The following is a 14,815-nucleotide window of genomic DNA, read 5'->3' as shown; positions in this document are numbered from 1 at the left end:
TCTTCAGCAATGTGTAAACACAGATGTGATATTCCACCGAAAATGAGAAAAATCCATGTACCATGCTACCTTTATGTCAATAAAGAGTGCAAATCCAAATGAAATGCACTTTGGAGTTATGTAATGAGTGAAGTAACAAAACAGATCACATTAACTAAAACCTAAACCACTTAAAAAAAAAAAAAACCCCTTCATTACATTCAGTGAAAACTGTGTTTTAGAAAAAGCATATATTATGAAAAATATATCTGACTATATCCTCCATAGCAGTATCGGTGTGTTAAAGTAAAATTCAACGAACTGCGTGAAGACATTGTTACATTTTAAGGCGCCTCTGTGTTTGTTAGATATGTTAGCAGGAATGTGTTTAGGCCTTTATAGCAGAGCTTCCACTAGGCCCCAAACAGCGCGATGACATTAACACCACACTGACATCTTCTGGAGAGAAAGAGAAAAGACTTCCGTCTGAAATCAATGGTAGGATTAGAAATGAAACAACACTGGTGAATTCTCATACCTGCTGTAGGTTCCTGCTGGTGATATTGTTCTTCTGTTAATAAAATTGTGAATGGTCAGTACAGTACAGTGCACTGGGTTTCCAATCAAAGATCACAACCTCAAGGTCATTTATATCTGCTTGATCACCTGAGACTTAATAGAGATTTTGAACGAATCATTCTTTAGAATAATTGTTTTCATGTGTTCTTGTCACAGGCTGCATACGGTCCATTTGTAAATCTGACTCTTCTAATAGCAGCGCTCAGTAGTTCAATAACCACTTGAAGCACTTGAAGCAAGTTAACAAATCACTGGATCTGTCTTGTTTGACTCAAACGAGTCAGTGGAGAGTGAAATGATTCTCAGTGCTCCAGTGTGTTTACTACAGTAGTGCTGAATAATTCAGTGTTATCAGACTCTTACCTGTTTAACATCGTATCTGTACACTACTGCTCAAAAGTTTGCTCACCAAGGCGGCATTTATTGGATCAAATGTAAGACAGTAATATTTTGAAATCATTACTCCAGTCTTCAGTGTCACATGATCCTTCAGAAATTATTATAATATGCTGATTTGGTGCTCAAGAAACATTTTTATATTTTTTGGAAACGTTTTTTTTTTTTTTTTTTATGAAATTTGATTTTACAGCTTTTATTTGAATCAGAAACATTTTGAAACATCACCAATGTCTTTGTCACTGTTTATCAATTTAACGTTTCCATTTCTTTCCCAGAATGTTAGTGTAAGTAAGTGTGACTGGAACATTAGCATTATGGACTATGTTAAAAACTTAAAGTTAAGCCTGTTGGGTCATTTTTGGGGTTCTTTTTTCCATTGTTGGGTTTTTTTCTTTTTTTGTGTGTTACCCAGCCACTGGGTTGCTAAATAACCAATGGTTGTTTTTTACCCAACATTTTAAAGAGTGTATGTAAATTCAGAAATAAGTACTTTTAGTACTAATTATTAGTGCAATTTTAAGAGAGTACTTTTACTGGACTAATATGTTACCAGGACATCTGTTCTTCTCAAGCAGAGGATGTACTTTGTCAAATGGTAACTCAATGAAAATTCACTTAAAAATGCTTTTGTTTTACAGGCTTTGGCTTAGATTTTACAGGCAACCAGTTCTTACCATAATCGGTATATACTTCATTGTGAAAAGGCCAGTAATGGCCTGGCAATGGCAGATCTTCCTGTCCACCCTGGCTCCCCTCAACCAGTTTCTCTTTGATCATTTTGGATGGCGAGGAAGCTTCCTCGTCGGAGTGATGCTCAACCGTTGCATGGCAGGATCCCTTACGAGACCCATCAAGATAAAAACAAAACCACTGATAAGAACGAAGCAGGAAAACTGGACATCACACCTCAGCTGGACAAACCGAGTATAAGCAATCAGGCTGTGCCGCAAATGTCAACTAATTCATTGACAGAGGCTTCCTGATCTCTCCTCTATCGTGTTTGTTCGGATGTTTTGCTCCAGTTGGCACCATATGCCAAGCATCAGGGGATCAATGAGTACTCTGCAGCATTCCTGCTCTCCATATTCGTTCTAGTAGACACGTTTGCATGTCCAGGAACAGGTTTGATTGCCAAATCCAGATGGATCAGACCCAAGATCCAGTATCTCTTCAGCTTCGCGGGGTGATATAATGTCCTGTGCCATGTGATGTGTCATGTACTTTGCTTGTGGTGTGATGATGCTGGCTGAAGGTGAACTATTACAACTACAGATGGTTGGAAAGGGAACAGAAACAGAGAAAGGTGGAGGGGCTAGAGATCGGCTCAGCCAAAGAGCTCGCTGTCAATGAGGACAAAGACAGTGAAGAAGAGATCAAACTCAGCACAGAGGAAGTAGGAAACTCCACCTGCAAAGAGTTATGAATCAGTCTTGCTTTGTTAAAATCTTTCAAATGCTATCCATCCGTGTGTGTCTGTCATTCTATCTGTCTTTTGTTCAGTCTATCTAGATCTGTCATTCTTTATCTATCTTTATCTATTATTGAGAGAAGCGGAGGTGAAAATTATTTTATAATCTTACCTGTGGATTTTATTAAAGCTTCAACACATTCTAACGAGAGACATGAAAGTATTGCCACGACTGACCCATCAGAATCAAGTATTCAAGAAATCTGCATTTTTATTAACCAGCTTTTCTAAGCAATTTTGTCTGTTTTTTTTTTTTTAAATGGATCATATAGGTTTCTATCTGAAAATGTTATGCTAAAGGAAAAACAGACGAGTGGAAATGATCTGTTATCTATTATAACAGACATTAAGATTAACCTTGACAAATGAACACAGTGAAGTGTCTTAAAAAACATTTATTTATTTAAATTGTTCATTCTTTACACATTGATCAAAAAACAGTTGGTTTGTTTAATGTATTTAAACTCAGAACACACCACTTACATCTCAGAGCACCAGTGTTACTGAAGTCAGGAGAACTGATCGGTCGTATAGTTATCATAGTCTCTGATCTATGCATAGTAACACTACAGGCCTTATTTAAGAGTGGAATGTATGCACCAGACCATTAAACACATTCCAGAGCTTTAAATGCATTTGCTGTGCAAGCTCTGCTATGTACATATCCATGCTTCAGACCCAGACATCCTTGTTTAAAGGGATAGTTCACTCAAGATTCGCTTGCCCTAATGTTACCTGCATGCCTTTCTTTCTACTCTGGAACACTGATTATATGAAAATATATTGTGGGTTTTCAACAGTGGAAAGTAAGTCATACAGATTTGGAACAAGAGAGTGAGTAAATGAAGACACAATTTTCACTTATATAGACTTTCAATAAAAATAAAAAAACACTTTGGAAGCATGGCCTTTTCATTCGACACACACAGAACAGACATGAACAGAAACCTATTCAAGTAATAAAAGCAGAGAGGGTTACAGCTTTAGCCAGGGATGTTTGAGACACTGGGCTGCTGTTGCCCTCCGCTCTGGCAGGAAGTCCAACATCTGTAACAGGAAATCAGAGAAAACTGATGCCTCTCTGAGGAGAAGGTGATATTTCTCTACCAGCACTTCATACAGCCCCCACGGACGGAGCACAGCTATTCTCCGCAGGTCACCTGTGCAACAACAATCATAGTTAATAATAAGACTGCTGTAACACTTCTGTTGGAGAATAACAGATTCATCTTATTTCTGTAATAAACATATAATCGTCCTTGGATTAAATGATGAATTGAACCTGTCGCCACACTAAGATGAACTAGGAAAGACTGGTGTTGCACTCACCCTTACGGTTGAAATACTGATGGGAATATTTCCCAGACAGAGCCACAGACACTGGGATCTTACCCAGGAGCTCAATAATATGAGCCAGGTGGTCTAGAAATAACAGAAACGGTCAACCCCACAAATCTACAAGTTCTCTAATAAGAAGATCGATGATGTGATGGCTATTAAATAGTTTACCTTCCTCTAAGGAGAAATTCGGCCCTGCTTTTGGTTCAAATAGGGAATCTCCAGTAACAAGCTCAAATGCCTGTTGAAAAATAATAAAGATAAAAATAAACCGTGTCAGGTCGTAACTGATTACGTCATCTGAATTATGTAATCAAATCTTGAATTTGAAAAAAAAAAAAGAGTACTTGTAATTAGAGTATATTACATTTTATAATGGATTTAATGGATTTTTTTAATCTTCCTAATTCCTACTGTGTCACCCCAATTAGCTTTTTACATGTGTTGTGTAAATAAATCATGTATGAAACAGACCATGCTTCTACATTTGGATGAAAAAAAGACCTCTCAAGCAAATAAACCATGTATGAATCAAATAATTGTGTAAGTTACTAAACACTGGTGATGTATAGCCGTCAAACACTATCATATCCACTGACCTTACCTTTAGTGATTTCTTACATTATTAAACCCAGTTTGGGAAACCCTGGTGTAATGTAATGTATAATTAATTTCATGATGTTGAAATGAGTAACAGAGATTGTTTTCATCATAATCATCATCAAAATTAACTGTTATAATACAAAAATGTGGCTTAAAACTACAAACAACAAGATCAATGCCTGCTTATAATTAAGTAATCCAGTCATGTGCCACACAGTCGTGCACTTCTGAAAGCCCAGAAGAAATGTTCTCTCAGGATGAGTCTAGTTCGCGGACAGCTGTGGACTCACCAGACAGGCCACACTCCAGATGTCAGCCGGAGGACCGTATTCAGAGCCCAGGAGGACCTCCAGAGAGCGATACTGTCTGGTCTGGATCTCTTGACAAAAGTGTTTGTACTATAACAACAAGAAAAGAGGTTCAGTAATCCAACCAGGTACAAACATCAAGTAATGTCACTGATTCATATGCTTCCACAAAGTTTGCCTTTGAGGACAGCGTTATATGAATTGACTGAATATAGACTGAATGTGTCGCACCACCCAACACGAGCTGCCAAGGTCCGCAATCTTCACCGTGATATTATCCAAGTTTCTGGGTGCTTCTGCATAAAAGTAGTAGATGGTGACTCAATGCTACATTTATTACAGGGATTCATTGTAACGGTTCACTTCCTTCACATTTCAAGATTTTCTAACCGGGATCCTGGAGGAGTGTGGTTTTAATGGCTGTAGAGTAAGTTTGTGTCGCGTCCCCCGGAGGATGAGACGAGGACTGCGGCGTGACACACAGCAGGATGTTCTCCGGCTTGATGTCTGTGTGAATGATCTTGCAGTGACTGTGAAGATACGCCAGACCTTCAAGCACCTGAGACAGATCCAGGTTTTCAGGTCTTGTGCTGATTTCTTTTTAGACGCCAGGTCTACTGCGTTACATTTCAGACACACATTAGACGTTTCTGACCTGAGTGATGACGTGTTTGACACAGGTGAGAGAAAGGCCTGGATTACCAAAACACACTTGCCAACAGCGCAAGTCCGGCCCCAGCAGCTCCAACACCAGACAGATATCTACACAGGGGTCAAGAATCAACTCTCCATATGTACTGTTGTATTATATAAAAGACTAAAGTTATTTCCACAGAACAGAACTTGGATTATTTTTATAAAGCAGTTTACCTTTTAATTTGCAAGTTTCGATACATGACTTTTCACTGTCAGTTTCCATATGTGGTCACATTTATCGTTTACCTGTGAAATTTCACTGTCAAAATGCTGCAAATGAAAGGTCCTACAGAATGCCAGTCATTATGAGTGGTGCTATACATCATTTTGCCAGTAGGTGGCAGCATCTGACTGACTTAATGAGTCATTTAAGTCATTCACTCAACTGATTCATTCAAACACACCGACTCAATCAAAAACGAAGCAACATGTGAATAAAGATGACCGACTTAATTTACTTCTTATATTTCAGCAATCAAGCTGTTAAATGTGATTAATGTGTTCGCTAACGACAGTTTAGATTTAGAATCACTAGTAATGCCGGATTTGCAAACAAATCACTCTTTTTATCAAAAGACCCGAGACTGTTCGTGATTCAGTTTCAGCACAGTTGATATTTTGCAAGCGTAACAAGATATTTTATAAAAAAAAAATTAAAAAGCACTTGATGAAGTAGATATTTAAATACAATTAACTGTAGGAAACAAATCTCTTCCATTGTTTGTCAATGAAGCAGCACTTTATTGTGTGTGCAACTTGTAGGCCTACTGCAGGTAAAGACAGTTTATATATTTATATATGATATAGGCAAACAATATCAAAATGTATACATGGTTTTTGAAAGTTTAAAACACCCCGAATCAAATCCTAAAATGCTAATTTTACTATGAAAAGGTGATGAATATTATTTGGCTAGTGTTTATTATTGTTGTAAGTGCTTTATTTCACATACATGAGATTATGAAAGGATACGAATGCCGTTCACACCAGCTATCTTAAACTCATCCAGTAACTGCACTATACGGTCTTTTAGAGGGTTGCGGGCTGTGGGACCACTGGCCTGGAGAGAGATAAAAGGTTTAGAGATGTATGTGAAAACAAACAATGGAAGAGAGACAAAGAACCAGAGAGAGAAAGAGAGAGAGAGAGAGAGACACTCACACATCGCAGTAAAGTCAGTTCATCTTGTCCAGCCTGAGTGAATCCAGCTCCGCTCTTCAAAACCTTCACTGCCACATGCCTGCCTGACCTGCAAAACCACAAACACTTGAGAAGTTAAACACACACACACACACACACACACACACACACACACACACACAAACACACACACACACACACATCAATACACACAACACTACAGATAGATCACAAAGTTTCAGTACCTGAGGTCAATGCAGAGCCATACAGTAGAGAAGTAACCCCAACCCAGCTTTGACAGAACCTTGTATCTCTTATTAAACACATCTCCCACCTGGACTGGGTGATACCCACCTATAGAGGGAGATATGTCAATGAAAATAAAGGTTCATAATTGGCATCTGCGGTTCCATGGAGAGCCTTTAAAGCAACACTATGTATTGTATACTTTGGCGCTCTAGCGGTTAATAAACAGAACTGCACGCATTCCGCGGAAGAACATTCTAACCGGAGCTACTTCTCCAAGTTTATGTCTATGGCGATTCACGCAGATACGTGTTACTCCGCAGCGACGAACAGACTACAATAGTCCAAAAAGAACCACTTATTATAAATGTACCGTAGTGATTTAGGATAAGACAAAAAGGCGGTTTGGTAGATTAATTTATGGTGTACTCGCTCATTATATACATTTAGCAAATTTTGAAAACATACAAAAAATGAACAGTGTTGCTTTAACATCCATGGAACTTTTTAATGCACCACAAAGATTAATATTCTTCTTTATTCGGGAGAAATGGTACTTTTAAGAATTGTTCATTGGAGGTGAACCAGAAAGGGCTTTCTATAGAATCACTATAGTATATTAATGACGTTATTGACTAAATTGACTAAAATTTAGTCAAATTTAGTCTAATTGACTAAAAAAAAAAAAAAAAAAAAAAAAAGACTACAAGACTCTTCAGTCTCTCATTTTATGCCAGATGTAAAGAGGCTCACCGTAGCAGTAGTCTCTTGGATCTTCATGTTCCTCTGTGTAATCAGGTTCAAGATGTGTGTAGCTCCTAAGTGTTTTCAGCTTAGAGTCCATAACCGCATCAGACCTGCATTAGAACCCAACACAGACGTATATTATATATTATATTATATTAGTGACATCTGATTGTTCATTTATACATATTCACACACATATGATGCAAAAAGTAGAGTCATAAAATTTGCAGATGTAAGCATACATAATTCAGTGGTTGCTGATGTAATGGAGCATGTACAAAAGACTAAATCCGTGCTGTGTATTCTTAGACAACCATAAACGTCCATCAGAGGTGGAAGCACAGCTCTTATCCTGACACATTTGGCTCACCAAGGGTCAGATAAGTCAGAACCGCATTTAGATCTCAACACCCGCTGCTGTGGGAGTTTACAGCAGCATCTGAACCGTGACCTGAAAATATATCATGCAACTCTCAGTCTGTCACTCATGGCACACAAGACTCTGGAGGGCAACGTGAGGGAATATTCCCACAGTTAAACTTCAACTACAGAAATATTGATATCTATCCAAGTATGTCTTTATATCAAAATAACTACTTAGAATAAAACTCAAGAAATATCAATTAGGTGGATGGAGTTAAATGATCACAAAAAGGCTTGAAGGGTTGAAGTCTGAGAACCAGTGCTATAGACCAATAAAGCACATACTATATATAAAGCAACATAACTCATCTAAATATAAAACAGATGTTTTCATTATATAAAGATTAACTTCTGCCAACACTAAGTGTGCAGTACAGTATCCCGGTCCTGAAGACCAGTGTTTACTGCCAAACTCTCTCATTTAAACTTTTTATAGAAGAATTGAGAGACATTTACTAGATGGAAACCAAAGGCCACAAAACATAATCTCTGACCAGAAAACAACAACCCAACAGCAGCAGATTTTAAGATATTTAAAGTAAAATATATACAGAAGCATGCTGAGTAACGAAGCGTGTTGTACTCACGATTTGGTGCAGATCATGTGCTTTGTGTTTGTTTGCATGATTTCATCAGAGGTCTGGAGCTGCTTATAGATGCTCATCCTGACTTTATGATGGGGGGGTTTCCTAAACCCTCCACAACCCTCTCACTTTCCTCACCTCTCTCTCTCTCTTTCTCTCTCTCTCTCTCTTTGAGTTGAGAGATATTCTGAGGAGACAGGTGTCTGTGCTGCTCATTTTAACTAAAGCATAGAAAACAGAGAACACTGAAGCTGGCAAAAAAAAAAAAAAAAAAAACATTAACAAGAAGCTGAAGCAGCTAAAATAAGTTGTACAAAGCCACAAGAAACCAACATTTTAAAGAATAAGATTGCAGTATTCTGCATAGCAGCAATAATTCAAAATGAAGACACTAGAGAGGGGGTAAGTGTTTATCTGTAACATATTTAGGGCAGTTAGTATTACGCAGTATTTGGAACGGAATGTAAAGCACATTTTACTCACACATGACATCACCATATCTATAAAAAGACTGCAGTATTCACAAAAACACCTGCTGTGCAGTCTGGAGCATGAGTTGCTGTGGTTTCTGTGCATTGTGCTGAAAATAGCCACCAGTTATCCAGGAAAGAGAGAGAGAGAGATATACAGTAGCTATCTGCCGTTAATATGAGCCTAACACTTACTAGTTTAAGTCATAAATACTGTAGAAATTGGGTTGTTTGTGGGTGTGAAAAAGTAGATGAAAGTAGATGAACGCAAAATACTGTATATATTTAAATGAATGCAGATGAATGAGAGATTGTAAATTGCATGTAACATAATGATTTGATGCAGACAAAACACTAAAATGAAAGAGAATAAAACTTTTCTAACATTTAAATTAATTTATAAGAATGAGGGATAGTAAATTTCACAAAAGCAAATAATAGTTGTGTATGAAATTAAAATCTTACATTTATTTGTAATTGTAGAGATGTAGAGAAAACATGAAAATTTGTAATTTTTTATATTTATTGAAATTGCTGTAGAGGAACGTCATGCATGTTTAAACTACACAGAGCAATGATTTAGCAAACTCAAATCATATTCAGGTCTCTGTTTTGGTATTTGTTGCCTTTCAAGTCACAATTTTCTCAGTTTATTCCTTGTTTGATTTGGAAATGCACTGTATTGTGGATGTCAAATATGTTGTGAATACTTTTTCGTGTTAAACGTATTAAATGTAATTTATTAGATGCATTTTATGGAAGACACTGTGCTATTTCAGTCTGATCGCAATCCAGATAATTTACAAACACTTTTTATTCATAAAATCTGTATTTTTTAGGATTTTTTAATGTTAGGCTAATTCTCTTCCTAGCGTTCTCCCCTGGGCTTCGTACTCTAAATGGGACGTGTCTCAAAACTGCATCGTGGGTTATAAATAGATCACAGCTACTCTCAGACCACCAACTGCCAAAGTGATACAGTTTGACTAACACAAATCAAAAGCAATTATCTGGAGGAGAAAGCAGCTGAGAATTAATCACAAGGCACATAATAACTGAACGATGAGTTCATTAGCAATGAGAAGGATTCAGCAGGCCTTGAAAAGCTTGGAGTGGATGAGCTTTTATGGCCTTGAGTTGAAGGTGTTTATCTTCCATTAAAAGTGCATCGGGCTTTCCATTGGCCTCAATAACATCAGCTGTTGATGCTTTGCTACTGTGCTAAAATAGCCACCAGCATTTATCATTGTTCTATAAGAGTAACGTGTTTTCATTAATTACTACTTTTTAACTAAATTTATAAAAGGAATTGTTTTATCTCCAAAACAGCAGTTATGCTATAACAACTGTATGTTATATTAAATCAATTTTGCACCACTAATGTCAATGTGTATGTGCACTGATTGGAAATGAGATACTCCTGAAGTAACTTCTATAGGGTCAAAATCCTCTGACCTTCAGTCTCTGGATGGTTTCCAAACACACATGAAGGCACTTATCACTCAGTACCTCACTCTCTCTCTCTACACACACACACACACACACACACACACACACACACACACACACACACACTTCGGAGGGTCAGTGCCAGTGAGCGGTTTGACCCGATCTTATTTAAAACATAACATGAGTGAGTAACCTGGTACTTAAGAGTAAAAGATTAATATTTATTGACAATATAGCCTACCATTTGTTAGGATCACATCACGATTAAAGCAGTTTAGTCAGCATATGAATGCATTATAATGACTAACAATTCGATTACAGCTATTCATGTACACACAGGAAGCAGAAGTCTTGATGTTTGTCACCTATAAGAGAAGACACTCCTGAGGTCTTTTCTCTGACAGGGATTAAAGATCTGAGGATAAATATACACCGTCTCTCTGCTGCGGTCCTGCAGAGGCTGGTTTTAGACCTGGCGGACGGGCAGATGCACATATCCTGGCTGAAGTCAAAACAGCACACATAGAAAGTCCTTTTAAGGTAAATCTTTACTTTACTGTATGAACGCAAGGATGTGATGGAGACACTTCTTTTCCAGAGATCCCAGAAATTAATTCAAGCATTACTTGTTTATGATTACTTAACGGTATTCTGAAACTACAAAAAAAAAATGTTCCCTTAATACAAAGATGAAATCATTTTGTCTTAAAATGCTGAATGTCCAACAAATTCAGAAACATATGATAGTTTTGAGTTTGAACATTGTAGAGTTATAGCAACATTTTATTTACAACGGAACAGAAATGCACAGGTAGAAGAACAACAGATGGTAGAGACAAATTACAATCACTTCAAATAGGCCAGCGCGTCCTGTGCAAGACTTACAAAATCTATAGTGTTTCACAGCCACACATACGTACAAAACACTGAGCACAACAGTGAACTACAGTAAAAATAAGAGCAGTAAATCTGCACCAATGCTTAAAGAGATCTGAACAAACACTGAAAACGGCAATCAGTTCGCTGTAGATTACAAACCAAAAAAAAAAAAGAAAAAAAAAAGGTCATTTTAAATTTGGGGGTGGATCACAAATGACCAAATTTGGTCGGTTCATTAAGCGAACACAAAATAAATAAATAAATACAATAAGAAAGTAAAACGTTGCGAGCAGTGCACAGTACGACAGTTATCGCAGCAGCTCACAATATAATGTGCATTCAGTGTTCAGAAACTATATAAAAAGAGAAAAAGAAAACATTAGAGCCTAATTTATGTTAGCCAGGATCCAATAGCCGAAACAAATCAAGAAATAAAGAGTGTGACAGCTGGAGAAACGTGAAAATAGTTATTGAAACATTTGAAAGGATGGTCATGATCACGCGCACAAAAAAGCCCAGCATAAATTAAATACTTCTGGCATAACTATTTCAGCGAAGTGTGCAGGGATGTATTGCAGAATACACTTATTTGGGACAGACACCTTTTTTTTTCTTTTTTCTGAAAGCCAACCAAAAACAAGCACACTTTTAACACTGAAGAAAACAAACCTTAATGAGTATGAACACATGTACAACTGAGCATTGTGACCATTACATGAAACCTATCCACCTAAATCAAGTGTGTTAATCGGGTTAACCTGCCATTTACATAATCAGAATGGACAATAAAATGCACACGCGACATGCATGTGTCAACCTAAAATCTCTTAATTCACGGTGAGTATCCATGCATGTTAATGTATATAATACCATAGCCTGTGCCACATGAAAACATCTCAAATGGCCCTGTTAGCTTGAGGTCCCTTAAAACATTGTTTATCATTTAAAACAAAAATATCTGCATAAAAACATTTCACAAGAGTACACTCAACAAAAAGGGAGTGTTGAGCAAGAAAATTCATTTAGTTGTCCTTAGAAGCCATCCTTTGTTTTTGTATTTTTTCTTTTGAATTCTTTATTAAGACACAGGCTGCAACATAAAGCACATCACACCAAATGCATGAATTAGAGGACAAACAGTAAGACTTCTTCTTTAAATACAGGAAAGGTGTTGCTCAAGCATGCTTGACACGCTGAAAACAACATTCTGAGCTTTGGGCCTCAAGTCACAATGCACCAAACCCTGCAGGACTAGTGCATCTCTCAGAAATGCCCCGCACACAAGAGTAGTTTTACAGGCACTGCAGCGTGCTGGCGAGTGACGGCTGTGCAGATGAAACATCTATGAGAGATTCTGTGAATGCGGTCTTTAATCGTATCTATCCGTCTCAAATATCCTCTGTTCTCCACTGTGCTCTGGAGTCTTCAGGAAGTAAGAGTTCATGCCTTCTGGCGAGTTCTCTGGTCTCTTTCTGTCACTGGCTTTGTCTCTTTTACAGTCTTTTCAAGCGTCTGTCCGAGGGTACAGGTCAAAGGTCAGTGACTTTATTCTCCACAGCTGCAGCGATCTGTTGGAGTCTGTAGCCCAGCTGCATCTTTTGAGCAGTGGAGTCCTCCTCTAAAGCGGTGATGATCTGAAGAGACAAAACCATTTACAGACTGATGATTGTGGATCTTTTAATTTCCTGATATATAAACCATCGCCCCACAGTTGGCTGTTTAGTTTCAGACAATGTAAAAAGGGGTAATATTATGCAAAGTCCATTTCTAATGTCACTTAAATTTAAAGATTAAAAAAAAAAAAGGAAAAAAAAAAGCTAGCAAACGATTTCCACTCCATAAATTGATAGTAATTTGTAGTAAGCACATTGCAAACTTTTACAAGAAAAGGTCAGGTGTTTAAATGACCTAAAGTGACATATGTTAATAGTACAACAAATACTTTATTCTCAGAACACGTGATTCCTCATGATAAAAGTAATGTCTACTCGCAAATATTGCTGTCCTTTCAAACGTGGGGCAGTAGGGCAGGGGATGTTTGCAACAAGGGTTTATTTTTGTCACTGTTAATACTGTGCATCGTTTTGTTACTAGGTTGCTATAAAACACATGTGCCAAAGCATGAGTGCATGACAAGAACGTGCTATTCACTATTCACACCGGAGCATGCAAATATCAATAACTCCTCTAAAGGTCAAAGCACCCAAACAGACAAAAGATGACCTACCTTGAAAATATGATTTCAGTTTAATAATCAAGTTTGATATAAAAAAAAAAAAATCTTTTAAAATGATATAAATACAATATTAATGTAAAACATAAACATACAGAGAGAGAGACAGAATATACCGAAGTTCTCACCTGATCATAATATTTGTTGATATACTTGTATAACTCATGCAATGCCACTAGATGATTGACTTCATTAGAGTAGTTCTGCAAAGGAAGCATAGCAGAGGGTTAATATTAATATTATAATGAAGTATGTATGCATTGTCATCCGCTGGAACACCACTTTCTCTTGTATGCGTGTACAACAGTTAGTAGAAGCTAAAGATTTTGGGTTATAAAGTTTTAAATAATCACATTTCTCTTACACAAACACATCGACTCCAGAAGGCCTTTTTTAACCCTCCGAGCCATTTGGAGCACTTTTTATGATGGATGAATGCACTTTTTTGGGCTTCAAAATCTCAACCATCATTCATTGCTATTATACAGCTTGGAAGAGACAGGACATTTTTTTAAATAACTGCCTGTATCCATCGGAAAGGAAAAACATTAAAACCATATACGCCTAGGATGGTTCGAGAGTGAGTAAATCAAGGGGTCATTTGCATTTTTGGGTGAACTATCACTTTAAGTTTCTTAAAAAATGGATTTTGTATTTACCAGATGTCAATCTATTCATTAAAACAGGCAACATTCAGCCAACTTATAACTCTTTGTCACCACTGTCTCAATATGATGCATGCCAAATTTCATGTGAATCAGACCAACAGCTTATAATAGTTATATAGTACAATAGTACAAAGTACATTTATCAGAACATTTTAAATGGCTGGAAATTTTTCTAAACAGAAATGAAGTCAGAGATATACATATTGTAGGACTTGACAGAAGAGTTCATACCAAAACTTAATCTTAAAACATTCCCCAACTTTTACAGAGACCGATATGTTAACCCAAGTATCACAGACTTGGTAAATGCCCATAACTCACCCTAGAGAGTTCAGCTAGAGAGGAGTTCATCTCTTGGTCACTGACAGGGATAGTCTGTCTTATATCTGAATAATACCTGATGAAATACAAGCAACAAATATGGTGAGCACATGTCGTTACGCATTAAGCATTCAACTGCATTAATATGAGCTATCTGAACCCACCTCTCCACCATTTGTTTGTAGCGTGGGATGTCCCGAGCGTACAGGAGCTTGTTGATAGGGGAATCCTGTATGTACAACACAGAAAGTCATTAGCAGCTGATCTCTCTATCTGGATTATTCC

The 14,815-nt window shown here is 37.3% G+C and overlaps 2 protein-coding genes across 6 annotated transcripts in view; both read right to left on the bottom strand.

Annotated features, from left to right (window-relative positions):
- Positions 1-2,804: 2,804 nt before the first annotated feature.
- On the bottom strand, positions 2,805-8,671 carry si:ch211-220i18.4 (SRSF protein kinase 3). Of its 2 annotated transcripts, XM_026199452.1 has the most exons (12): positions 8,514-8,668; positions 7,510-7,613; positions 6,756-6,864; positions 6,532-6,619; positions 6,343-6,430; positions 5,330-5,436; positions 5,065-5,233; positions 4,906-4,970; positions 4,657-4,764; positions 3,935-4,004; positions 3,755-3,847; positions 2,805-3,585 (listed from the first exon to the last, which is right to left on the bottom strand). In XM_026199452.1, the coding sequence occupies exons 1-12, from the start codon at positions 8,588-8,590 to the stop codon at positions 3,401-3,403; spliced, it is 1,263 nt and encodes a 420-aa protein (XP_026055237.1). In that variant the 5' UTR covers positions 8,591-8,668; the 3' UTR covers positions 2,805-3,400. The 2 variants fall into 2 exon arrangements, with proteins under 2 accessions (XP_026055237.1, XP_026055238.1); XM_026199453.1 differs by lacking the exon at positions 3,755-3,847 and having other exon boundaries at positions 8,514-8,671.
- Positions 8,672-10,959: 2,288 nt separating this feature from the next.
- LOC113041114 (plexin-B1) overlaps positions 10,960-14,815 on the bottom strand; it is a 74,367-nt gene continuing 70,511 nt past the window's right edge. For all 4 annotated transcript variants that reach the window (XM_026199449.1, XM_026199448.1, XM_026199450.1 and 1 more), the window contains 4 exons: positions 14,695-14,759; positions 14,531-14,606; positions 13,670-13,744; positions 10,960-12,942 (listed from right to left, as the gene is read on the bottom strand). In XM_026199449.1, coding sequence (XP_026055234.1) covers positions 12,838-12,942; positions 13,670-13,744; positions 14,531-14,606; positions 14,695-14,759 — 321 coding nt within the window. In that variant the 3' untranslated portion in view covers positions 10,960-12,837. The remainder of the gene's footprint in view (positions 12,943-13,669; positions 13,745-14,530; positions 14,607-14,694; positions 14,760-14,815) is intronic.

Source organism: Carassius auratus, chromosome 23, assembly GCF_003368295.1.
Source record: "Carassius auratus strain Wakin chromosome 23, ASM336829v1, whole genome shotgun sequence".
Lineage (NCBI taxonomy): Eukaryota > Metazoa > Chordata > Actinopteri > Cypriniformes > Cyprinidae > Carassius > Carassius auratus.
This window is presented reverse-complemented; position numbering and strand designations above follow the sequence as displayed.

What these genes read in the sequence shown, in the direction of transcription:
- si:ch211-220i18.4 (XM_026199452.1), bottom strand. Translation starts at nt 8,590, where the DNA reads ATGAGCATCTATAAGCAGCTCCAGACCTCTGATGAAATCATGCAAACA. An exon ending in CACACTCCTCCAGGATCCCG is followed by an intron (nt 4,971 to 5,064) that starts GTTAGAAAATCT and finishes ACTTTTATGCAG; the next exon opens with AAGCACCCAGAAACTTGGAT. An exon ending in TTGGCAGCTCGTGTTGGGTG is followed by an intron (nt 4,765 to 4,905) that starts GTGCGACACATT and finishes TTGTTGTTATAG; the next exon opens with TACAAACACTTTTGTCAAGA.